Source organism: Oncorhynchus masou, chromosome 21 (genome assembly GCF_036934945.1).
Source record: "Oncorhynchus masou masou isolate Uvic2021 chromosome 21, UVic_Omas_1.1, whole genome shotgun sequence".
Lineage (NCBI taxonomy): Eukaryota > Metazoa > Chordata > Actinopteri > Salmoniformes > Salmonidae > Oncorhynchus > Oncorhynchus masou.
This window is the reverse complement of record NC_088232.1, coordinates 51,443,087-51,470,657: the sequence shown is the minus strand read 5'-3', so window position 1 is coordinate 51,470,657 and position 27,571 is coordinate 51,443,087. Positions and strand designations below refer to the sequence as shown.

General features: G+C 48.0%; 1 protein-coding gene across 1 annotated transcript in view; it reads left to right on the top strand.

Moving 5' to 3' along the window:
* The window catches only part of wdr35 (WD repeat domain 35), a 51,118-nt gene that overhangs the window by 6,772 nt on the left and 16,775 nt on the right, over positions 1-27,571 (top strand). Inside the window, exons 8-18 of the mRNA XM_064928725.1 lie at positions 2,452-2,591; positions 2,947-3,072; positions 4,449-4,634; positions 8,659-8,719; positions 9,609-9,753; positions 13,043-13,112; positions 13,295-13,348; positions 13,452-13,561; positions 13,822-14,041; positions 14,433-14,513; positions 14,801-14,937. Of these exons, the coding sequence (XP_064784797.1) occupies positions 2,452-2,591; positions 2,947-3,072; positions 4,449-4,634; positions 8,659-8,719; positions 9,609-9,753; positions 13,043-13,112; positions 13,295-13,348; positions 13,452-13,561; positions 13,822-14,041; positions 14,433-14,513; positions 14,801-14,937 (1,330 nt within the window). The remainder of the gene's footprint in view (positions 1-2,451; positions 2,592-2,946; positions 3,073-4,448; positions 4,635-8,658; positions 8,720-9,608; positions 9,754-13,042; positions 13,113-13,294; positions 13,349-13,451; positions 13,562-13,821; positions 14,042-14,432; positions 14,514-14,800; positions 14,938-27,571) is intronic.

The window sequence follows — 27,571 nt, the reverse complement described above, 5'->3', positions numbered from 1 at the left end:
GGGGAAGGAATGGGGAGTTAGAAAGGGGAAGGGGGTGGAATGGGGAATTAGATAGGGGGAGGGGGTGGAATGGGGAGTTAGAAAGGGGAAGGGGGTGGAATGGGGAGTTGGGAAGGGGGTGGAATGGGGAGCTAGAAAGGGTTGAGGGGAATGGGAAGGGGGTGGAATGGGGAGCTAGAAAGGGGTGAGGGGAATGGGAAGGGGGTGGAATGGGGAGTTAGAAAGGGGAAGGGGGTGGAATGGGGAGTTGGGAAGGGGTGGAATGGGGAGCTAGAAAGGGTTGAGGGGAATGGGAAGGGGGTGGAATGGGGAGTTAGAAAGGGGTGAGGGGAATGGGAAGGGGGTGGAATGGGGAGTTAGAAAGGGGTGAGGGGAATGGGAAGGGGGTGGAATGGGGAGCTAGAAAGGGGAAGGAATGGGGAGATAGAAAGGGGAAGGGGGTGGAATGGGGAATTAGATAGGGGGAGGGGGTGGAATGGGGAGTTAGAAAGGGGAAGGGGTGGAATGGGGAGTTGGGAAGGGGGTGGAATGGGGAGCTAGTTGAGGGAATGGGAAGGGGGTGGAATGGGGAGCTAGAAAGGGGTGAGGGGAATGGGAAGGGGGTGGAATGGGGAGTTAGAAAGGGGAAGGGGGTGGAATGGGGAGTTGGGAAGGGGGTGGAATGGGGAGCTAGAAAGGGTTGAGGGGAATGGGAAGGGGGTGGAATGGGGAGCTAGAAAGGGGTGAGGGGAATGGGAAGGGGGAAGGAATGGGAAGGAATGGGGAGTTAGAAAGGGGAAGTAATGGGGAGTTAGAAAGGGGAAGGGGGTGGAATGGGGTGTGAGAAAGGGGAATGGGAAGGGGGTGGAATGGAGAGTTAGAAAGGGGAAGGAATGGGGAGTTAGAAAGGGGAAGGAATGGGGAGTTAGATAGGGGGAGGGGGTGGAATGGGGAGTTAGAAAGGGGAAGGGGGTGGTATGGGGAGTTAGAAAGGGGAAGGAATGGGGAGTTAGAAAGGGGAAGGAATGGGGAGTTAGATTGGGGGAGGGGGTGGAATGGGGAGTTAGAAAGGGGAAGGAATGGGGAGTTAGATAGGGGGAGGGGGTGGAATGGGGAGTTAGAAAGGGGAAGGAATGGGGAGTTAGAAAGGGGAAGGGGGTGGAATGGGGAGTTAGAAAGGGGAAGGAATGGGGAGTTAGAAAGGGGAAGGAATGGGGAGTTAGAAAGGGGAAGGAATGGGGAGTTAGATAGGGGGAATGGGGAGTTAGATAGGGGGAGGGGGTGGAATGGGGAGTTAGAAAGGGGAAGGGGGTGGAATGGGGAGTTAGAAAGGGGAAGGAATGGGGAGTTAGAAAGGGGAAGGAATGGGGAGTTAGATAGGGGGGGGGTGGAATGGGGAGTTAGAAAGGGGAAGGGGGTGGTATGGGGAGTTAGAAAGGGGAAGGAATGGGGAGTTAGAAAGGGGAAGGAATGGGGAGTTAGATTGGGGGGGGGTGGAATGGGGAGTTAGAAAGGGGAAGGAGGTGGAATGGGGAGTTAGGGGGAGGGGGTGGAATGGGGAGTTAGAAAGGGGAAGGGGGTGGAATGGGGTGTGAGAAAGGGGAAGGGGGTGGAATGGGGAGTTAGAAAGGGGAAGGGGGTGGAATGGGGTGTGAGAAAGGGGAATGGGAAGGGGGTGGAATGGAGAGTTAGAAAGGGGAAGGGGGTGGTATGGGGAGTTAGAAAGGGGAAGGAATGGGGAGTTAGAAAGGGGAAGGAATGGGGAGTTAGATAGGGGGAGGGGGTGGAATGGGGAGTTAGAAAGGGGAAGGGGGTGGTATGGGGAGTTAGAAAGGGGAAGGGGGTGGAATGGGGTGTGAGAAAGGGGAAGGGGGTGGAATGGGGAGTTAGAAAGGGGAAGGGGGTGGAATGGGGTGTGAGAAAGGGGAATGGGAAGGGGGTGGAATGGAGAGTTAGAAAGGGGAAGGGGGTGGTATGGGGAGTTAGAAAGGGAAGGGGGTGGAATGGGGTGTGAGAAAGGGGAAGGGGGTGGAATGGGGAGTTAGAAAGGGAAGGGGTGGAATGGGGTGTGAGAAAGGGGAATGGGAAGGGGGTGGAATGGAGAGTTAGAAAGGGGAAGGGGGTGGTATGGGGAGTTAGATAGGGGAATTAGAAAGGGGGTGGAATGGGGAGCGAGCTGAATGCGGTGGGAGAAAATGGAGCGTTGTAGAGATTGCAGAATCCTTGACAGTTAAATGTCAGCTTTAATGACTTATTGCCAAATTATGCCGCACCTCAAGGTCTAAACTGTAAAAGAGATATTTACATGTTTTCATTTTAACATAATTCCAATCAGTTTTGCCTGCTGGGTGGAAACCCCTGGCCTAAGTTGTTTACATTTGAGTAAGTTTGGGGTAATATCGTGATCATGACAATGAAGGTCCTTGCTCCACCGCCAATCCCCCTGTAACCCTTTCTCCTGTCCATCTCCAGGCCCAGTGTTCATAGACACACTGATGAACGTGGCCAGTATCCAGTGGAACCAGTGTGGCAGCGTGCTGGCTGTGGCAGGCTCCCTGAGGGGCATGGAGAAGGAGGTCAACGTGGTGCAGTTCTACACCCCATTCGGAGAGGTGAGAGAGCCAGGACATCCCAGACGCCAACCTCTCATAGCATAGCTTTCAGATGTTCCCCGGCAATGTGGAAAGTTGCAGGCAAACATGGCTTGTTTTTAGTTTAAGTCAACCGGCTTTCTGAGTTAGACTGAATGATACTAACCCGAAATAAATTAAGTTTATGTAAATAAAAAGTTATTTAATAAGTTGTATGAATACAAAGTTGTGGCAGATCGGCATTGATGTCAAAAGGATTCTATGTGACTCCAGTTGCGTAGATCTCCAGTTAGTATTCGGCCCCTACAGAGTACACAATATTGTCATTAGGCTATATGGCATTTGACCAAAGCAATTTTTACTCCCTTTTGCATAGCATTTGCGAACTTTGAAGGTACCTGGCAAGCAGATGACAGAGGTTGCTTGGGAAGGGGGAGGACTGAGGATTGGACTGGCTGTTGACTCCTACATTTACTTTGCCAACATAAGGCCCGATTACAAGGTAAAACAATCATCTGGGGAATAAGCGGCTCTGCTTGAAGGTAACAGGGTTTCTTGTACTTTGGTTAAATTCTCTGTGTTTAAAAAACTGTTAACACAAGCCGTTTGTACGCAGAGATGAATATGAAATGAAAATGATTTTAGTGTGAGAGGTAGGCCATTTAGGGTCCTATAAAATCCGCGATGCGGAGAATGCAGACGGAGTCACGGAATACCGACATTAAAACAGAATTCAACAGTTAAACAGTTTGATGCTTAGAACATAGTGTGGCTGTTTAAAACATTTATTAAACTTATTGCAACATTTTATTTAAGTTTCTCATAATACATGAACAGAATGCATCAAAAAATCCAAAATGGGCTCCCTCGGGGGTGTTTTGCAGCACCAGGACGAACCACATTTGAGCTAATTGGCAAATTGTTTATTTATTTCAATGTTAAGGGAGGTCAAATGCTTTCTGGCATCAATCAAATGTGACGATGGCAACATGTCATGTTCTTTTTGTCCAGACAGCATCAGATACATGGTCTACACATACTGAGACAGAGGGGTGCTGTTTCACTGTCCAGATAGCATCAGATACATGGTCTACACATACTGAGACAGATAGGTGCTGTTTCATTGTCCAGACAGCATCAGATACATGGTCTACACATACCGAGACAGAGGGGAGCTGTTTCACTGTCCAGACAGCATCAGATACATGGTCTATACATACTGAGACAGAGGGGTGCTGTTTCACTGTCCAGACAGCATCAGATACATGGTCTACACATACTGAGACAGAGGGATGCTGTTTCACTGTCCAGACAGCATCAGATACATGGTCTACACATACTGAGACAGAGGGATGCTGTTTCACTGTCCAGACAGCATCAGATACATGGTCTACACATACTGAGACAGAGGGATGCTGTTTCACTGTCCAGACAGCATCAGATACATGGTCTACACATACAGAAGACAGGGAGGTGCTGTTTCACTGTCCAGACAGCATCAGATACATGGTCTACACATACTGAGACAGAGGGGTGCTGTTTCACTGTCCAGATAGCATCAGATACATGGTCTACACATACTGAGACAGAGGGGTGCTGTTTCACTGTCCAGACATCATCAGATACATGGTCTACACATACTGAGACAGAGAGGTGCTGTTTCCTTCTCTTGTATGATTCCTACTGTGAGATACTGTAGATTCAGCAAAGTAATGAAAACACAGAAAGACGAAAGATCATTTAAAAAAAAATATTTGTTTTATTGGTCAAGTATTTGGGGAAAGCCTGGCTTCCATTGAGCATTGGAATTCATGAATACACACCACTTATTTACTCTCCATCTCATCTCTCTCTGTCTCTGTTTCTCTCTCTCAACAGTGGGGCTACTGCTCCAACACAGTGGTGTATGCCTATACCAAGCCTGACCGGCTGGAGTACTGTGTGGTGTTCTGGGACACCAAGAACAACGAGAAGTTTGTCAAGTACGTCAAGAGCCTCATGTCCATCACCACGTCCGGAGACTTCTGCATCCTGGCCACCAAGGCAGATGACACACACCCACAGGTACACACACTGGTACACACACTGTCTGGTACACACGCACTGATACAGGTACACACACAGAAGTACATACACTTGTACACACACTAGTACTGGTACACACGCACACACCCAGGTACACACACTTGTACACACACTGTCTGGTACACACACTAGTACTAGTACACACACACAACCAGGTACACCCACAGGTACACACACTGGAACACGGACTGGTACTGGTACACACACAACCAGGTACACCCACAGGTACACACACTGGAACACGCACTGGTACTGGTACACACACACATCCACAGGTACACACACTGTCTGACACACACACACACACACACACACACTGGTACACACTGGTACAGGGCTCCCGAGTGGCACAGTGGTCTAAGGCACTGCATCTCAGTGCCAGAGGCGTCACTACAGACACCCTGGTTCGAATCCAGGCTGTATCACAACCGGCCGTGATTGGGAGTCCCATAAGGCGGCGCACAATTGGCCCAGCGTCGTCTGGGTTTGGCCGCAGTAGACCGTCATTGTAAATAATAATTTTTTTCTTAATTGACTTGCCTTGTTATAATAAAAAAGTTACACATACACATCTACACACACCGACACAGGCAGAAGGACTGGCAGCCTCGCCGGGTCGCTAGGCACTAACTTACAGCTATGTTGAATGGAATCAAGACAACGTTTACAAAGGGAGTAGTTGTTGATATAGGAGAGGCCTAATACTTGACTTGAATGACCCGTCATAATGAACTTGGCTTCACCAAACATCCACATTATTATGTTCAAAGCATCAAACCGTTTAACAGTTCCAAGTAAAGTGTTACTCAAATCTGACAAGCAGTAAGAGAAAGTAGAACTTGGAAGTACTGTAAGAAACAACTTGTAGCTTGATCATGTCTCATGTCAGTATCTCTCTGCGTGTCATGCCTTCTCTTGTTTTCAAATTCATTGCCACAAAGGAGGATGCTGACGTAGAGTCGGGAAATAATGCCATGGTAATGTACACCCTCTAAATATGACCCTGTGTGGTAATGTAAATACCTCTAAATATGACCCTGTGTGGTAATGTACACCCTCTAAATATGACCCTGTGTGGTAATGTAAATACCTCTAAATATGACCCTGTGTGGTAATGTACACCCTCTAAATATAACCCTGTGTGGTAATGTACACCCTCTAAATATGACCCTGTGTGGTAATGTACACCCTCTAAATATAACCCTGTGTGGTAATGTAAATCCCTCTAAATATGACCCTGGATGGTAATGTACACCCTCTAAATATGACCCTGTGTGGTAATGTACACCCTCTAAATATGACCCTGTATGTCAATGTACACCCTCTAAATATAACCCTGGATGGTAATGTAAATCCCTCTAAATATGACCCTGGTAATGTGCACTCTCTTTAAATATAACCCTGGATGGTAATGTACATCCCTCTAAATATGACCCTGTGTGGTAATGTACACCCTCTAAATTTAACCCTGTGTGGTAATGTCCACCCTCTAAATATGACCCTATATGTCAATGTCCACCCTCTAAATATGACCCTGTGTGGTAATGTACACCCTCTAAATATAACCCTGTGTGGTAATGTACACCCTCTAAATATGACCCTGTGTGGTAATGTCCACCCTCTAAATATGACCCTGTATGTCAATGTACACCCTCTAAATATAACCCTGGATGGTAATGTAAATCCCTCTAAATATGACCCTGGTAATGTGCACTCTCTTTAAATATAACCCTGGATGGTAATGTACATCCCTCTAAATATGACCCTGTGTGGTAATGTACACCCTCTAAATATAACCCTGTGTGGTAATGTCCACCCTCTAAATATGACCCTATATGTCAATGTCCACCCTCTAAATATGACCCTGTGTGGTAATGTACACCCTCTAAATATAACCCTGTGTGGTAATGTACACCCTCTAAATATGACCCTGTGTGGTAATGTCCACCCTCTAAATATGACCCTGTATGTCAATGTCCACCCTCTAAATATGACCCTGTATGTCAATGTACACCCTCTAAATATGACCCTGGATGGTAATGTACACCCTCTAAATATAAACCTGTATGGTAATGTAAATCCTTCTAAATATGACCCTATGTGGTAATGTCCACCCTCTAAATATGACCCTGGTAATGTAAATCCCTCTAAATATGACCCTGTGTGGTAATGTACAGCCTCTAAATATGACCCTGTATGTCAATGTCCACCCTCTAAATATGACCCTGTATGTCAATGTACACCCTCTAAATATGACCCTGGATGGTAATGTACACCCTCTAAATATAAACCTGTATGGTAATGTAAATCCTTCTAAATATGACCCTATGTGGTAATGTCCACCCTCTAAATATGACCCTGGTAATGTAAATCCCTCTAAATATGACCCTGTGTGGTAATGTACAGCCTCTAAATATGACCCTGTATGGTAATGTACACCCTCTAAATATAACCCAGTGTGGTAATGTAAATCCCTCTAAATATGACCCTGGATGGTAATGTAAATCCCTCTAAATATGACCCTGTGTGGTAATGTAAATCCCTCTAAATATAACCCTGGATGGTAATGTAAATCCCTCTAAATATGACCCTGTGTGGTAATGTAAATCCCTCTAAATATAACCCTGGATGGTATTGTAAATCCCTCTAGATATAACCCTGTGTGGTAATGTAAATCCCTCTAAATATAACCCTGGATGGTATTGTAAATCCCTCTAGATATAACCCTGTGTGGTAATGTAAATCCCTCTAAACATGACCCTGTGTTGTAATGTAAATCCCTCTAAATATAACCCTGGATGGTAATGTAAATCCCTCTAGATATAACCCTGTGTGGTAATGTACACTCTCTTTAAATATAACCCTGGAAATGTCCACCCTCTAAATATAACCCTGTGTGGTAATGTACACCCTCTAAATATAACCCTGGATGGTAATGTAAATCCCTCTAAATATGACCCTGTATGCCAATGTCCACCCTCTAAATATAACCCTGTGTGGTAATGTACAGCCTCTAAATATGACCCTGTATGTCAATGTCCACCCTCTAAATATAACCCTGTGTGGTAATGTAAATCCCTCTAAATATGACCCTGTATGCCAATGTCCACCCTCTAAATATAACCCTGTGTGGTAATGTAAATCCCTCTAAATATGACCCTGTGTGGTAATGTACACCCTCTAAATATAACCCTGGATGGTATTGTAAATCCCTCTAAATATGACCATGTGTGGTAATGTAAATCCCTCTAAATATGACCCTGTGTGGTAATGTAAATCCCTCTAAATATAACCCTGTATGGTCATGTAAATCCCTCTAAATATAACCCTGTGTGGTATTGTAAATCCCTCTAAATATGACCCTGTATGGTAATGTAAATCCCTCTAAATATAACCCTGGATGGTAATGTAAATCCCTCTAAATATGACCCTGTATGGTAATGTAAATCCCTCTAAATATGACCCTGTATGGTAATGTACACCCTCTAAATATAACCCTGGATGGTAATGTAAACCCCTCTAAATATGACCCTGTGTGGTAATGTACACCCTCTAAATATAACCCTGGATGGTAATGTAAACCCCTCTAAATATGACCCTGTGTGGTAATGTACACCCTCTAAATATAACCCTGTGTGGTAATGTCCACCCTCTAAATATGACCCTGTGTGGTAATGTACACCCTCTAAATATGACCCTGTGTGGTATTGTAAATCCCTCTAAATATGACCCTGTATGGTAATGTAAATCCCTCTAAATATAACCCTGTATGGTAATGTAAATCCCTCTAAATATGACCCTGTGTGGTAATGTAAATCCCTCTAAATATGACCCTGTGTGGTAATGTAAATCCCTCTAAATATGACCCTGTATGGTAATGTAAATCCCTCTAAATATGACCCTGTATGGTAAAATACACCCTCTAAATTTGACCATATATGATGAAGGTGATTGAGTTTTGTATGACTGTTGAAGAAATGAATGACTTTGTCTTGTTTTCCAGTATGTGCTGGTTCTCTGTAACTCCATTGGGACCCCACTGGATTCAAAATACATTGACATTGGTGAGTGATTTTTTTTTAGAAAGATAAGAGAATATTATGTTTTTAAAGCAGGTTTTAATAAACTGGAACAGTGTGTTGTTTCACAATGTATCAACGATAGTTTCGTTCAATTTCCCTAATAACACTTCAAAAGTGTAGACGTCAGAAATGTCAAGAAGTGCACGTCAGTGGAGAGACACCTTGCCGTTTTGGACAATGTGAATACTTTAAACACTTTGGCAGGTTTTGTACCAGATTCCTCTGGAATGAGAAAGCCCGGCACTTCCTACCGCTGATCTGTCACCCAGTTTCAAAGAGCTGCTGTCTCGTCTGGGGTTCTACCCGCCAACAATCCTTCCCTTTCATGAGCTTGTTCATGACATACACCCTGAAGATTCCCCCCATCTATAGGTCTCCTACACATTCTGTAATATTCCTTCTGCCCGCGTTGCAAGTCAAGTCTGTGCTACTGGCCAAACGTTTACCCAAGACCATAGCAGAGGCAGTTCAAAGTCTGTCACCTGAGAGGACTGGGAGAGCCTCAATGAGATCCAAGTGTCAGAGCATGCTGAATCAACAGTAAAGAATGTATACTTCCTCTTTGTGGTGAATCTTCCTCACTGTGACCCGAGGAGACCTCTTCGTGGGCCTGGAGCGTTGCTTTGAAAGAATGTGCCTGTCACTATTTTTGTTTCTGGAAATTATAATGTAATTGTTTATTTAGTCAGAATATTATTTTAGCTGTGAAGTTTTTCACTGATTGTATGAATGATATAATTACATTTTTGGTTTCTGTTGCTACGTTTAGCTCCGGTGTGTCCCACTGAACACGACCATTGGTTACAGATTTTGATTGAATTTAGGATCCTTAGTTTACTGAAATAACCTTGGACCATGTCACCTCGGACAGATCCTCTGTTCGTGACCATGACTAAGACCCATGTGATCGCTGCGTCCAAGGAGGCTTTCTATACCTGGCAGTACCGCGTGGCCAAGAAACTAACTGCCATGGAGATCAACCAGGTGTCCAGGACCAGGAAGGAAGGTAGGGAGAGGTGAGTGCTGCCGGTACCGGGCCTGTTCAGAGGATAGAATAGGGAATCATGTCAACTCTATTCATTCCGTTTCTATCCAGAAAGTTCAGGTGGCAAGGTTCAGACACCTTGCACAAGAGCAACAAACCAGATTAAGATCTTCTGTCATTTATGAGAAAATATTCCGAATGAAACCAAATAAACTGAACGGAACCACCCCTCGACAGGACGTTATTCTAAACTGTTGATTTGGCCTGTGGCACTATCATCATGAAACAAGTGAGTTTTGCAGATTTTTAAGGGGGTCAGAAGATGTTTAAGATTAAAACCAATCAGTTAAATGTATTTATAAAGCCCTTCTTACATCAGCTGATGTCACAAAATGCTATTACAGAAACCCAGCCTAAAACCCCCAAACAGCATGCAATGCAGGTGTAGAAAATGACTTTATTTGTGAATTGTACACAAGGTCCAACCAAAATTGGACTTCTGCTTAATCCCAACCCCTCTAAAAAGAGACACATACAGTGACTTGCGAACATATTCACCCCCCTTGGCATTTTTCCTATTTTGTTGCTTTACAACCTGGAATTAAAATTGATTTTTTTTAGGGGTTTGTATCATTTGATTTACACAACATGATTTACACAATAAGCTTGGCACATCTAGCCACTGGGATTTTTGCTCATTCTTCAAGGCAAAACTGCTCTAGCTCCTTCAAGTTGGATGGGTTCCGCTGGTGTACAACAATCTTTAAGTCATATCACAGATTCTCAGTTGGATTGAGGTCTGGGCTTTGACTAGGCCGATCAAAACATGTAAATGTTTCCCCTTAAACAACTCGAATGATGCTTTAGCAGTGTGCTCGGGGCATTGTCCAGCTGGAAGGTGAATCGTCCCAGTCTCAAATCTCTGGAAGACTGAAACAGTTTTCCCTCAAGATTTTCCATGTATTTAGTGCCATTCATCATTCCTTCAATCCTGACCAGTTTCCCAGTCCCTGCCGATGAAAATCATCCCCATAGCATGTTGCTGCCACCACCATGCTTCACTGTGGGATAGTGTTCTCGGGGTGATGAGGTGTTGAGTTTGCGCCAGACATAGCGTTTTCATTGATGGCCAAAAAGCTCAATTTTGGTCTCACTTGACCAGAGTACCTTGTTCCATATGTTTGGGGTGTCTCCCACATGCCTTTTGGTGAACACCAAATGTGTTTGCTTATTTTTTTCTTTAAGCAATGGCTTTTTTCTGGCCACTCTTCTGTAAAGCTTAGCTTTGTGGAGTGTAGTGTTTAAAGTGGTCCTATGGACAGATACTCCAATCTCCGCTGTGGAGCTTTGCAGCTCCTTCAGGGTTATCTTTGTTGCCTCTCTGATTAATGCTCTCCTTGCCTGGTCTGTAAGTTTTGGTGGGCAGGTTTGTTGTGGTGCCATATTCTTTCAATTTTTTAATAATGGATTTAATGGTGCTCCGTGGGATGTTCAACGTTTCTGATATTTTTTTAGAACCCAACCCTGATTTGTACTTCTCCACAACTTTGTCCCTGACCTGTTTGGATAGCTCCTTGGTCTTCATGGTGCCGCTTGCTTGGTGGTGCCCCTTGCTTAGTGGTGTTGCAGACTCTGGGGCCTTTCAGTATATATATACTGAGATCATGTGACAGATCATGTGACACTTAGATTGCACACAGGTGGACTTTATTTAACTAATTATGTGACTTCTGAAGGTAATTGGTTGCACCAGATCTTATTTAGGGGCTTTTTTTTAGAATTTATTTAAACAAGTAATTTTTTCCATTTCACTTCATCACTTTGGACTATTTTGTGGATGTCCATGACATAAAATCCAAATAAAAATTAATTTAAATTACAGGTTGTAATGCAACAAAATAGGAAAAACACAAAGGGGGATGAAGTTGGAGTGGAGGACTGCCGGATTGTGCACTCATGAAGAACTTGTTGTGGAGGTTAAGTGCCTTTGCATGGCAGGCAATGGCATCTTGGATTGCCAGCTCACTTCCCGACAGATTCTTCTGGTCAGACCTGGGATTCGAACTGGTAACCCTCCGGTTGCTGGCTCGCCTCTCTAACCGCTAGGCTCCCTGCCACCCTAGTCTCTGGCTTGTTTGATCCTGTGCAAGGTGTTGACATTGAAATGATAAATGTCCATTCATCTGCCTGAACCAGTAGACAGACAGTAGACAGCGGGTTGACCAGTGAGTCAGTGATACTGACCTCAGACAGACAGGCAAGAGTAGGGCCTACTGTCCTGCCAGGGATGTTCCTGTCTGTATGCCAACACATCAGCTTGAAGGAAAGTCTAATATGCTCTCGCTCTGTCTCTCTCTCTTGCTGTCTGTCTCTGCCCACCCAACGCCCTCTCTCCCATCTCTCTCTGCACCACTATATCTTCCTGAACCCGCCCCACCCATGTCTGTCTGTCTGTCTGACAGACAGACAGACAGACAGACAGACTGCCAGACAAAGAGACTGCCTGACAAAGAGACTGCCAGACAAAGAGACTGCCAGACAAAGAGACTGCCAGACAGAGATGGGGAGGGTCAGACAGACAGACAGGGAGAGAGACTGCCAGACAGATATGGGTGTCAAGATGGAATTTGTACTTGTCGTCCTGGCGACTGGACTTCTTTTGGAACACCATTATTTTGGTCTTACTGAGATTTACTGTCAGGGCCCAGGTCTGTCGGTCTGTCAGGGCCCAGGTCTGTCAGGGCCCAGGTCTGGCAGGGCCCAGGTCTGGCAGAATCTGTGCAGAAGATCTAGCTGCTGCTGTAGGCCCTCCTTGGTTGGTGACAGAAGCACCAGATCATCAGCAAACAATAGACATTTCACTTCAGATTCTAGCAGGTTGAGGCCGGGTGGTGCAGACGGTTCTAGTGCCCTCGCTAATTCGTTGATATATATGTTGAAGAGGGTGGGGCTTAAGCTGCATTCCTGTCTCACCCCATGGCCCTGGTGGGAAAAAAATGTGTTTTTTGCCCATTTTAACCGCACACGGCTTTTATAATGTCATGTTTTACCCCCAACACCACTTTCCATCAATTTGTATAGCAGACCCTCATGCCAAATTGAGTCGAAGGCTTTTTTGAAATCAACCAAGCATGAGAAGACTTTGCCTTTGTTTTGGTTTGTTTGTTAATTAGGGTGTGCAGGGTGAATACGTGGTCTGTCGTACTATAATTAGTTAAAAAGCCAATTTGACATTTGTTCAGTACATTGTTTTCACTGAGGAAATGTATTTATCTGCTGTTAATGTTAATACAGGGAATTTTCTCTGTCTCTCTCTGTAGGGTTTATCATATTGATGATAGTCCATCTGGGACCACTGAGGGCCCCCTGGACTTTGCCAAGGCCTTCACTGTGAGTTGCATTTCAGAAGCACACAAACACCCACTTTGTTAACACAAGCTGAATATGTCACCCTCGGTCACAATGCCTGTTAAAACTCCAAGATAGAGCTATCAAAAATACATTCAATAAAGTTGCATGGAAATCGTTAATTCTTAACCCATTGCCTCATATATTTTCCTTTTCTGTTTTAGGCAACACGAGACCCCATTTGTTGCATCACAGCAACAGACAAGACACTGATTGTGGTAGGTATTTCTCTTAGGATTTTAATTGTCTCTCAATGATCAGAAAAGTTCAGTTTGGAAATGTATTTTTTTTTTTACCGTGTTTGTCTGTTTGTGATCAAAGGGCCGTGAGTCTGGTACCATCCACAAATACAGCCTCCCTAACGTTGCTCTGGTGCAGAAATACTCCTTGAACTACCGGGCCTACCAGCTCTCACTCAACTGTACCTCCAGGTCAGGACTGTTGGCTGCTTACTGTAATATTACACCATACGTGGTGTTTCAGTAGCAGATCTTGATAAGAGTTTATAACAATGAAGCTTATTGCTTGCAGTACAGAAGTACAACCGACATAGCATTGCTATGAACCATCTGAACAGTTATTGCCTGGTTCAAAAGCTGTTTGGTGAACTTCATGCATGAAACAAAGTGACGTTATTTTTTAAAAATTATTGTAAAATCTTGTATTGATAAAAACCCATGTTTTTCTTTAGCCGCCTGGCGATTATTGATATTTCGGGAGTGCTGACGTTTTTGGACCTGGAGGTGCGTTCGTCTTCGGATGATGGCTCTGGAAGCCAGGCGGGGACAGGCGACCCCTCCAAGTTTGAGCGTAAGGACGTCTGGGACATGCTGTGGGCCAATGACAACCCTGATCTGTTTGCCATGATGGAAAAGACCAGGATGTACGTGTTCAGGAACCTGGACCCAGAGGTGTGTCTCTCTGACATACAGTACCAGTCAAAAGTTTGGACACACCTACTCATTCCAGGGTTTTTCTTTATTGTTGCTATTTTCTACATTTGTAGAAGACATCAAAACTATGAAATAACTCATATGGAATCATGTAGTAACTAAAAAAGTGTTAAACAAATCAAAATATATTTTACATTTGATATTCGTCAAAATAGCCACCCTTTGTCTTGATGAAAGCTTTGCACACTCTTGGCATTCTCTCAACCTGCTTCACCTGGAATGCTTTTCCAACAGTCTTGAAGGAGTTCCCACATAGGCTGAGCACTTGTTGGCTGCTTTTCCTTCACTCTGCTGTGTTTGTTTTTTTGACATACAATTTCTCATGATTTTAATATTCCATATTAATCAGGAACCCATTCAAACGTCTGGATACATTTGCAACTTTGAAGACCTGGAAATCAAATCGGTCCTGCTAGATGAAATCATGAAGGTAACCTTCTTTTCTTCATATGCAAAAGTCACACTTTCCGTAATACCGGTAATATGACAGCAAATAAAGTTAGGCAGTTAGCTGTACGGGAACAGATGTTTACTATTGCTATTGGATTACATACAGGCTCCCAGCAGAACACAAATGAATGTGCACAACAACAACAAAGACGTGTCTATTTCTGTTAGTTATGTAAAGTATACTTTGCTAAATGGAGTCGGATGCCAAAAGGTCCGGAATATCCTTGATGTAATGGGAATGTGGAGTGATCCCAGATTTCCTCTTAGGATCCGGAGAGGCCGAACAAGGATTACCTCATCAACTTTGAGATCCGCTCCCTCCGCGACAGCCGCGCGCTGATCGAGAAAGTGGGCATCGAGGACGCCTCCCAGTTCATTGAAGACAACCCTCACCCCAGACTCTGGTAAATACATGGACAGTCATCTTGTTCCCGGCCCCCTTTGGGGGAAAAGCCTGCGGATGAGGTTACATAGACAGTAACCCTGCATGTCATGGAGTCACTTAAAGGGACAGTTCATTCCAAAATGATAGTTTCAGAACACCTCATAAGTTGTCTTCTGTTGAGATAAGTCCAGGTCCCTGGCCATCTAATGTGTGCATCCAGCTATATGCTGACCTTGCCATCTGATGTGTAGATCCAGCTATATGCCTCAATCCAAAATGGATGGAAAAGATAAACACAATATCCATTTTTTTGTGTGTTTAATTTGGTTTTGAGGCATGCAGCTGGACGATTGATGGCTTGTGATTCTTCTTGAAAGTCTGAAAATGACTTATCATTTGATATTGGAGTGAACTGCCTCTAAGGCCTTTCAATAATCTATTCTGTCAGTCAGTCTTCCGTTCTTACCCAGTTTGAATGGACTCTTGTATTGACATCAATGTCTACCCTGAGCCTTTGCAGCCTTTCCAGTAGGCGCTCACACCCAGCAAGCATCAGTTTGCTCAGAAAACGTGCCACACAGACGTTTGGGTCGGGGGTCAAAATATATTTGTAGGACCTATGTGATGTCAGAAAGTGGGAACTCAATGCTTTTTACAAGTGTATGGTCTGTTTAATGATGTTCTCCTCAAAGAATGAACAAAGGAGAAACTGTGGCATGTGTAACATGTGGAATGTCTTGCAACACAGAGATTTACAGGAGATTTGGCCTATTCTTAAAATATCAGTCCTAGTCACATTTTCAGTTTAGTTGTATGCTCGTATTTGAAGAACATCATTTAAGGTGAGCCTGGGCTTTCCATCCCTGATACAGGTTGAAAGCATCTCTGTCCTTTTTTTTTAATCAAAGGCTAATATTCATCTGGTTATGTGGGAGAATCCCCACGCTGGCGCGACGGAGTATGGTTGATTTATCTCGCTGTTTTGGTACCACTCGGCTAAAGGATTCGGGTTGAAAGAGGACTTCGGCTCCCCATGTCATTTTTCACACCGACTCGAGGAATTTTGGAACTTTGGGGAAGAAATGTCCCTTTCCGCCCCATGGTGCTGAAACCAACCTGTCAGGGGTGAGAAGTCCCTTCAATTGACTGAACAAGGTGTAGTGGTAGAGACCTGATGTGCCACAGATATTTTGACATGACTGTATTGCCCGCAGATGTTCCATTTCTAAGGTGCTCCGTGTACAAGATGCATACCAAAGGTAACGAGTCATTTTTAGGATCAGGAGTTCAGGTGGAGCAAAGGTTGTAAGAACAACCTTCGTCACTCACACACACACACACACACACCACCCCATCACCCCCAGTCTGATTCAGACCACTCCACCTCAACACCCCCAGTCTGATTCAGACCACTCCACCCCCAGTCTGATTCAGACCACTCCACCTCAACACCCCCAGTCTGATTCAGACCACTCCACCTCAACACCCCCAGTCTGATTCAGACCACTCCACCCCATCACCCCCAGTCTGATTCAGACCACTCCACCCCCAGTCTGATTCAGACCACTCCACCCCCAGTCTGATTCAGACCACTCCACCTCAACACCCCCAGTCTGATTCAGACCACTCCACCTCAACACCCCCAGTCTGATTCAGACCACTCCACCCCAACACCCCAGTCTGATTCAGACCACTCCACCCCATCACCCCCAGTCTGATTCAGAACACTCCACCCCATCACCCCCAGTCTGATTCAGACCACTCCACCCCATCACCCCCAGTCTGATTCAGACCACTCCACCCCAACACCCCCAGTCTGATTCAGACCACTCCACCCCAACACCCCCAGTCTGATTCAGACCACTCCACCTCAACACCCCCAGTCTAATTCAGACCACTCCACCCCATCACCCCCAGTCTGATTCAGAACACTCCACCCCCAGTCTAATTCAGACCACTCCACCCCATCACCCCCAGTCTGATTCAGACCACTCCACCCCCAGTCTGATTCAGACCACTCCACCCCAACACCCCCAGTCTGATTCAGACCACTCCACCCCCAGTCTGATTCAGAACACTCCACCCCATCACCCCCAGTCTGATTCAGACCACTCCACCCCATCACCCCCAGTCTGATTCAGAACACTCCACCCCATCACCCCCAGTCTGATTCAGACCACTCCACCCCCAGTCTGATTCAGAACACTCCACCCCATCACCCCCAGTCTGATTCAGACCACTCCACCCCCAGTCTGATTCAGAACACTCCACCCCATCACCCCCAGTCTGATTCAGACCACTCCACCTCAACACCCCCAGTCTGATTCAGAACCTCCACCTCAACACCCCCAGTCTGATTCAGACCACTCCACCTCAACACCCCCAGTCTGATTCAGAACACCACCCCATCACCCCCAGTCTGATTCAGACCACTCCACCTCAACACCCCCAGTCTGATTCAGAACACTCCACCTCAACACCCCCAGTCTGATTCAGAACACTCCACCTCAACACCCCCAGTCTGATTCAGACCACTCCACCCCCAGTCTGATTCAGACCACTCCACCCCCAGTCTGATTCAGAACACTCCACCCCATCACCCCCAGTCTGATTCAGACCACTCCACCCCAACACCCCCAGTCTGATTCAGACCACTCCACCCCATCACCCCCAGTCTGATTCAGACCACTCCACCCCCAGTCTGATTCAGAACACTCCACCCCATCACCCCCAGTCTGATTCAGACCACTCCACCTCAACACCCCCAGTCTGATTCAGAACACTCCACCTCAACACCCCCAGTCTGATTCAGACCACTCCACCCCAGTCTGATTCAGACCACTCCACCCCAGTCTGATTCAGAACACTCCACCCCATCACCCCCAGTCTGATTCAGACCACTCCACCCCCAGTCTGATTCAGAACACTCCACCCCATCACCCCCAGTCTGATTCAGACCACTCCACCTCAACACCCCCAGTCTGATTCTGAACACTCCACCTCAACACCCCCAGTCTGATTCAGAACCTCCACCCCATCACCCCCAGTCTGATTCAGACCACTCCACCCCCAACACCCCCAGTCTGATTCAGACACTCCACCCCCAGTCTGATTCAGACCACTCCACCCCATCACCCCCAGTCTGATTCAGACCACTCCACCCCCAGTCTGATTCAGACCACTCACCCCATCACCCCCAGTCTGATTCAGACCACTCCACCCCATCACCCCCAGTCTGATTCAGACCACTCCACCCCCAGTCTGATTCAGACCACCCCAGTCTGATTCAGAACACTCCACCCCATCACCCCCAGTCTGATTCAGACCACTCCACCCCAGTCTGATTCAGACCACTCCACCCCAACACCCCCAGTCTGATTCAGACCACTCCACCCCCAGTCTGATTCAGACCACTCCACCCCAACACCCCCAGTCTGATTCAGACCACTCCACCCCAACACCCCCAGTCTGATTCAGACCACTCCACCCCAGTCTGATTCAGACCACTCCACCTCAACACCCCCAGTCTGATTCAGACCCTCCACCCCCAGTCTGATTCAGAACACTCCACCTCAACACCCCCAGTCTGATTCAGAACACTCCCACCTCAACATCCCCAGTCTGATTCAGAACACTCCACCTCAACACCCCCAGTCTGATTCAGACCACTCCACCCCCAGTCTGATTCAGACCACTCCACCCCAGTCTGATTCAGAACACTCCACTCCCAGTCTGATTCAGACCACTCCACCCCCAGTCTGATTCAGAACCTCCACCCCAACACTCCCAGTCTGATTCAGAACACTCCACCCCATCACCCCCAGTCTGATTCAGACCACTCCACCTCAACACCCCCAGTCTGATTCAGAACACTCCACCACAACACCCCCAGTCTGATTCAGAACACTCCACCCCCAGTCTGATTCAGAACACTCCACCCCATCACCCCCAGTCTGATTCAGACCACTCCACCCCAGTCTGATTCAGACCACTCCACCCCAACACCCCAGTCTGATTCAGACCACTCCACCCCCAGTCTGATTCAGACCACTCCACCCCAACACCCCCAGTCTGATTCAGAACACTCCACCCCATCACCCCCAGTCTGATTCAGACCACTCCACCCCCAGTCTGATTCAGACCACTCCACCCCAACACCCCCAGTCTGATTCAGACCACTCCACCCCAGTCTGATTCAGACCACTCCACCCCAACACCCCCAGTCTGATTCAGACCACTCCACCCCAACACCCCCAGTCTGATTCAGACCACTCCACCCCCAGTCTGATTCAGACCACTCCACCTCAACACCCCCAGTCTGATTCAGACCACTCCACCCCCAGTCTGATTCAGAACACTCCACCTCAACACCCCCAGTCTGATTCAGAACACTCCACATCAACATCCCCAGTCTGATTCAGAACACTCCACCTCAACACCCCCAGTCTGATTCAGACCACTCCACCCCCAGTCTGATTCAGACCACTCCACCCCCAGTCTGATTCAGAACACTCCACTCCCAGTCTGATTCAGACCACTCCACCCCCAGTCTGATTCAGACCACTCCACCCCATCACCCCCAGTCTGATTCAGAACACTCCACCCCATCACCCCCAGTCTGATTCAGAACACTCCACCTCAACACCCCCAGTCTGATTCAGACCACTCCACCCCAACACCCCCAGTCTGATTCAGACCACTCCACCCCCAGTCTGATTCAGACCACTCCACCCCAACACCCCCAGTCTGATTCAGACCACTCCACCCCAACACCCCCAGTCTGATTCAGACCACTCCACCCCCAGTCTGATTCAGACCACTCCACCTCAACACCCCCAGTCTGATTCAGACCACTCCACCCCCAGTCTGATTCAGAACACTCCACCTCAACACCCCCAGTCTGATTCAGAACACTCCACCTCAACATCCCCAGTCTGATTCAGACCACTCCACCCCAACACCCCCAGTCTGATTCAGAACACTCCACCCCCAGTCTGATTCAGACCACTCCACCCCATCACCCCCAGTCTGATTCAGAACACTCCACCTCAACACCCCCAGTCTGATTCAGACCACTCCACCCCATCACCCCCAGTCTGATTCAGACCACTCCACCCCAACACCCCCAGTCTGATTCAGAACACTCCACCCCCAGTCTGATTCAGAACACTCCACCTCAACACCCCCAGTCTGATTCAGAACCCCCTCAGTCTGATTCAGACCACTCCACCCCAACACCCCCAGTCTGATTCAGAACCTCCACCCCCAGTCTGATTCAGAACCTCCACCCCATCACCCCCAGTCTGATTCAGACCACTCCACCCCATCACCCCCAGTCTGATTCAGAACACTCCACCCCCAGTCTGATTCAGAACACTCCACCCCATCACCCCCAGTCTGATTCAGACCACTCCACCCCAACACCCCCAGTCTGATTCAGAACACTCCACCCCCAGTCTGATTCAGAACACTCCACCCCCAGTCTGATTCAGAACACTCCACCCCAACACCCCCAGTCTGATTCAGAACACTCCACCCCCAGTCTGATTCAGAACACTCCACCCCATCACCCCCAGTCTGATTCAGAACACTCCACCCCCAGTCTGATTCAGACCACTCCACCCCCAGTCTGATTCAGACCACTCCACCCCCAGTCTGATTCAGAACACTCCACCCCAACACTCCCAGTCTGATTCAGACCACTCCACCCCATCACCCCCAGTCTGATTCAGACCACTCCACCTCAACACCCCCAGTCTGATTCAGACCACTCCACCTCAACACCCCCAGTCTGATTCAGAACACTCCACCCCATCACCCCCAGTCTGATTCAGACCACTCCACCCCCAGTCTGATTCAGACCACTCCACCCCAACACCCCCAGTCTGATTCAGACCACTCCACCCCCAGTCTGATTCAGAACACTCCACCCCATCACCCCCAGTCTGATTCAGACCACTCCACCCCATCACCCCCAGTCTGATTCAGAACACTCCACCCCATCACCCCCAGTCTGATTCAGACCACTCCACCCCCAGTCTGATTCAGAACACTCCACCCCATCACCCCCAGTCTGATTCAGACCACTCCACCCCCAGTCTGATTCAGACCACTCCACCTCAACACCTCCAGTCTGATTCAGAACACTCCACCTCAACACCCCCAGTCTGATTCAGACCACTCCACCTCAACACCCCCAGTCTGATTCAGAACACTCCACCCCATCACCCCCAGTCTGATTCAGACCACTCCACCTCAACACCCCCAGTCTGATTCAGAACACTCCACCTCAACACCCCCAGTCTGATTCAGAACACTCCACCTCAACACCCCCAGTCTGATTCAGACCACTCCACCCCCAGTCTGATTCAGACCACTCCACCCCCAGTCTGATTCAGAACACTCCACCCCATCACCCCCAGTCTGATTCAGACCACTCCACCCCAACACCCCCAGTCTGATTCAGACCACTCCACCCCATCACCCCCAGTCTGATTCAGACCACTCCACCCCCAGTCTGATTCAGAACACTCCACCCCATCACCCCCAGTCTGATTCAGACCACTCCACCTCAACACCCCCAGTCTGATTCAGAACACTCCACCTCAACACCCCCAGTCTGATTCAGACCACTCCACCCCCAGTCTGATTCAGACCACTCCACCCCCAGTCTGATTCAGAACACTCCACCCCATCACCCCCAGTCTGATTCAGACCACTCCACCCCCAGTCTGATTCAGAACACTCCACCCCATCACCCCCAGTCTGATTCAGACCACTCCACCTCAACACCCCCAGTCTGATTCTGAACACTCCACCTCAACACCCCCAGTCTGATTCAGAACACTCCACCCCATCACCCCCAGTCTGATTCAGACCACTCCACCCCCAGTCTGATTCAGACCACTCCACCCCAACACCCCCAGTCTGATTCAGACCACTCCACCCCCAGTCTGATTCAGACCACTCCACCCCATCACCCCCAGTCTGATTCAGACCACTCCACCCCCAGTCTGATTCAGACCACTCCACCCCATCACCCCCAGTCTGATTCAGACCACTCCACCCCATCACCCCCAGTCTGATTCAGACCACTCCACCCCCAGTCTGATTCAGACCACTCCACCCCCAGTCTGATTCAGAACACTCCACCCCATCACCCCCAGTCTGATTCAGACCACTCCACCCCCCAGTCTGATTCAGAACACTCCACCCCATCACCCCCAGTCTGATTCAGACCACTCCACCCCCAGTCTGATTCAGACCACTCCACCCCAACACCCCCAGTCTGATTCAGACCACTCCACCCCAGTCTGATTCAGACCACTCCACCCCAACACCCCCAGTCTGATTCAGACCACTCCACCCCAACACCCCCAGTCTGATTCAGACCACTCCACCCCCAGTCTGATTCAGACCACTCCACCTCAACACCCCCAGTCTGATTCAGACCACTCCACCCCCAGTCTGATTCAGAACACTCCACCTCAACACCCCCAGTCTGATTCAGAACACTCCACCTCAACATCCCCAGTCTGATTCAGAACACTCCACCTCAACACCCCCAGTCTGATTCAGACCACTCCACCCCCAGTCTGATTCAGACCACTCCACCCCCAGTCTGATTCAGAACACTCCACTCCCAGTCTGATTCAGACCACTCCACCCCCAGTCTGATTCAGAACACTCCACCCCAACACTCCCAGTCTGATTCAGAACACTCCACCCCATCACCCCCAGTCTGATTCAGACCACTCCACCTCAACACCCCCAGTCTGATTCAGAACACTCCACCTCAACACCCCCAGTCTGATTCAGAACACTCCACCCCCAGTCTGATTCAGAACACTCCACCCCATCACCCCCAGTCTGATTCAGACCACTCCACCCCCAGTCTGATTCAGACCACTCCACCCCAACACCCCCAGTCTGATTCAGACCACTCCACCCCCAGTCTGATTCAGACCACTCCACCCCAACACCCCCAGTCTGATTCAGAACACTCCACCCCATCACCCCCAGTCTGATTCAGACCACTCCACCCCCAGTCTGATTCAGACCACTCCACCCCAACACCCCCAGTCTGATTCAGACCACTCCACCCCCAGTCTGATTCAGACCACTCCACCCCAACACCCCCAGTCTGATTCAGACCACTCCACCCCAACACCCCCAGTCTGATTCAGACCACTCCACCCCCAGTCTGATTCAGACCACTCCCCTCAACACCCCCAGTCTGATTCAGACCACTCCACCCCAGTCTGATTCAGAACACTCCACCTCAACACCCCCAGTCTGATTCAGAACACTCCACCTCAACATCTCCAGTCTGATTCAGAACACTCCACCTCAACACCCCCAGTCTGATTCAGACCACTCCACCCCCAGTCTGATTCAGACCACTCCACCCCAGTCTGATTCAGAACACTCCACTCCCAGTCTGATTCAGACCACTCCACCCCCAGTCTGATTCAGACCACTCCACCCCATCACCCCCAGTCTGATTCAGAACACTCCACCCCATCACCCCCAGTCTGATTCAGAACACTCCACCTCAACACCCCCAGTCTGATTCAGACCACTCCACCCCAACACCCCCAGTCTGATTCAGACCACTCCACCCCCAGTCTGATTCAGACCACTCCACCCCAACACCCCCAGTCTGATTCAGACCACTCCACCCCAACACCCCCAGTCTGATTCAGACCACTCCACCCCCAGTCTGATTCAGACCACTCCACCTCAACACCCCCAGTCTGATTCAGACCACTCCACCCCCAGTCTGATTCAGAACACTCCACCTCAACACCCCCAGTCTGATTCAGAACACTCCACCTCAACATCCCCAGTCTGATTCAGACCACTCCACTAACACCCCCAGTCTGATTCAGAACACTCCACCCCCAGTCTGATTCAGACCACTCCACCCCATCACCCCCAGTCTGATTCAGACCACTCCACCCCAACACCCCCAGTCTGATTCAGAACACTCCACCCCCAGTCTGATTCAGAACACTCCACCTCAACACCCCCAGTCTGATTCAGAACACTCCACCTCAACATCCCCAGTCTGATTCAGACCACTCCACCCCAACACCCCCAGTCTGATTCAGAACACTCCACCCCCAGTCTGATTCAGAACACTCCACCCCATCACCCCCAGTCTGATTCAGACCACTCCACCCCATCACCCCCAGTCTGATTCAGAACACTCCACCCCCAGTCTGATTCAGAACACTCCACCCCATCACCCCCAGTCTGATTCAGACCACTCCACCCCAACACCCCCAGTCTGATTCAGAACACTCCACCCCAGTCTGATTCAGAACACTCCACCCCCAGTCTGATTCAGAACACTCCACCCCAACACCCCCAGTCTGATTCAGAACACTCCACCCCCAGTCTGATTCAGAACACTCCACCCCATCACCCCCAGTCTGATTCAGAACACTCCACCCCCAGTCTGATTCAGACCACTCCACCCCAGTCTGATTCAGACCACTCCACCCCCAGTCTGATTCAGAACACTCCACCCCAACACTCCCAGTCTGATTCAGACCACTCCACCCCATCACCCCCAGTCTGATTCAGACCACTCCACCTCAACACCCCCAGTCTGATTCAGACCACTCCACCTCAACACCCCCAGTCTGATTCAGAACACTCCACCCCATCACCCCCAGTCTGATTCAGAACACTCCACCCCATCACCCCCAGTCTGATTCAGACCACTCCACCCCCAGTCTGATTCAGACCACTCCACCCCCAGTCTGATTCAGAACACTCCACCCCATCACCCCCAGTCTGATTCAGACCACTCCACCCCAACACCCCCAGTCTGATTCAGACCACTCCACCCCCAGTCTGATTCAGACCACTCCACCCCAACACCCCCAGTCTGATTCAGACCACTCCACCCCCAGTCTGATTCAGACCACTCCACCCCAACACCCCCAGTCTGATTCAGACCACTCCACCCCAACACCCCCAGTCTGATTCAGACCACTCCACCCCAACACCCCCAGTCTGATTCAGACCACTCCACCCCAGTCTGATTCAGACCACTCCCACCCAACACCCCCAGTCTGATTCAGACCACTCCACCCCCAGTCTGATTCAGACCACTCCACCCCAACACCCCCAGTCTGATTCAGACCACTCCACCCCAACACCCCCAGTCTGATTCAGACCACTCCACCCCAACACCCCCAGTCTGATTCAGACCACTCCACCCCCAGTCTGATTCAGACCACTCCACCCCAACACCCCCAGTCTGATTCAGAACACTCCACCCCAACACCCCCAGTGAGATGTAAAGACATCCTCTGCAGCATGGCATTCTTTTGATTTTTTTACATTTATTTAACTAGGCAAGTCAGTTAAGTGCAAATTCTTATTTACAATGACGGCCTACACCGGCCAAACCCGGACGATGCTGGGCCAATTGTGCGCCGCCCTATGGGACTCCCAATCATGGACGGTTATTATACAGCCTGGAATCGAACCAGGGTGTCTGTAGTGATGCCTCTAGTACTGAGATGCAGTACCTTACATGCTGACCAGACCAGACACGTCGCGTGTGCGAGCGTTGCAAAATAAATTTAGAAATCCATGTTTTTCAATTATTGCACCCACACTGCTCGCCCACGCCAACGAGCGTCTGCGATGCCAAGGGCTAAAATAGAACTCCTTTCTATTTCTGACGCAGATCGCGCTGAAAGTCCTGCCTCTGCCATCTCCTCATTGGTTATACCCACGTGGGTGATTGAAAGACTAAATGTTTTGCCGGTTGTCGTGGTACAAGTGTAGATGCCAATCACCATATAAGTTCAAAGATGAAGAAGCCTGAAAGGAGGAGAGATGACTATAAACGATTCGGTTGGCCGTTTTATGTGTGGATTAATTGTCGGAGTAGAAGACCTTGTGCATTTCAGGTAAAATAACAACTCAATGTTTATATACCAGGACAAATTAGCTAGCAACAGCAAGCTAGCTAAATAGGACAAATTAGCTATCAAGTGCAAGTTAACTAGCTAAATTGCCATACATGTTTAATGATTTTCGACCTGTCCCCAAATTAATGTCATTGGTTCAGAGTTTGTTTTGATATTTTAACCTGCGTGTCGTGATCGCGTTTGGTGTAGGGGACAAAATCAATGTATGCACGATGGCGCACGCGCGTAGCCGGTTTGTGTTCCGACAGCTGCGCCACTCTGGAGTCTTATTGTGACATACAACTGAAGTCGGAAGTTTACATACACTTAGGTTGGAGTCATTAAAACTAGTTTTTCAACCACTCCACAAATTTCTTGTTAACAAACTAGTTTTGGCAAGTCGGTTAGGACATCTACTTTGTGCATGACAAGTAATTTTTCCAACAATTGTTTACAAACAGATTATTTCACTTATAATTCACTATATCACATTTCCAGTAAGTCAGAATTTTACATACACTAAGTTGACTGTGCCTTTAAACAGTTTGGAAAATTCCATAAAATTATGTCATGGCTTTAGAAGCTTCTGATAGGCTAATTGACATCATTTGAGTCAATTGGAGGTGTACCTGTGGATGTATTTCAAGGCCAACCTTCAAACTCTGTGCCTCTTTGCTTGACATCATGAGAAAATCAAAAGAAATCAGCCAAGACCTCAGAAAAATTGTAGACCTCCACAAGTCTGGTTCATCCTTGGGAGCAATTTCCAAACGCCTGAAGGTACCACTTTCATCTGTACAAACAATAGTACGCAAGTACCATGGGACCATGCAGCCGTCATACCGCTCAGGAAGGAGACGCGTTCTGTCTCCCAGAGATGAACGTACTTTGGTGCGAAAAGTGCAAATCAATGCCAGAACAACAGCAAAGGACCTTGTGAAGATGCAGGTACAAATGTATCTCTATCCACAGAGACATCTCAAGACATCAGTCAGGAAGTTAATGCTTGGTCGCAAATGGGTTTTCCAAATGGACAATGATCCCAAGCATACTTCCAAAGGTGTGGCAAAATGGCTTAAGGACAACAAACTCAAGGTATTGGAGTGGCCATCACAAAACACTGACCTCCATCCTATAGAACATTTTTGGGCAGAACTGAAAAAGCGTGTGCGAGCAAGGAGGCCTTACAAACCTGACTCAGTTACACCAGCTCTGTCAGGAGGAATTGGACAACATTTACCTAACTTATTGTGGGAAGCTTGTGGAAGGCAACCCGAAACATTTGACCCAAGTTAAACAATTTAAAGGCAATGCTACCAAATACTAATTGAGTGTATGTAAACTTCTGACCCACTGGGAATGTGATGAAAGAAATAAAAGCTTGAATAAATCATTCTCTCTACTATTATTCTGACATTTTACATTCTAAAAATAAAGTAGTGATCCTAACTGACCTAAAACAGGGAATATTTACTAGGATTAAATGTCAGGAAATGTGAAAAACAGAGTTTAAATGTATTTGGCTAAGGTGCATGTAAACTTCCGACTTCAACTGTGTGACAACACTAAAGTGTGGACTTTTTTCAAAATGTGTGTTTTTTCAGGAGGGGTTTTGTTGGTATACCACAGGTTATGATTATATTGCATTTGCATGTAGGTTTGCAAAATTACAGTAATCGTGGTTGGAAGATTCCCAGAATCAGGAGCGAATTCGGATTC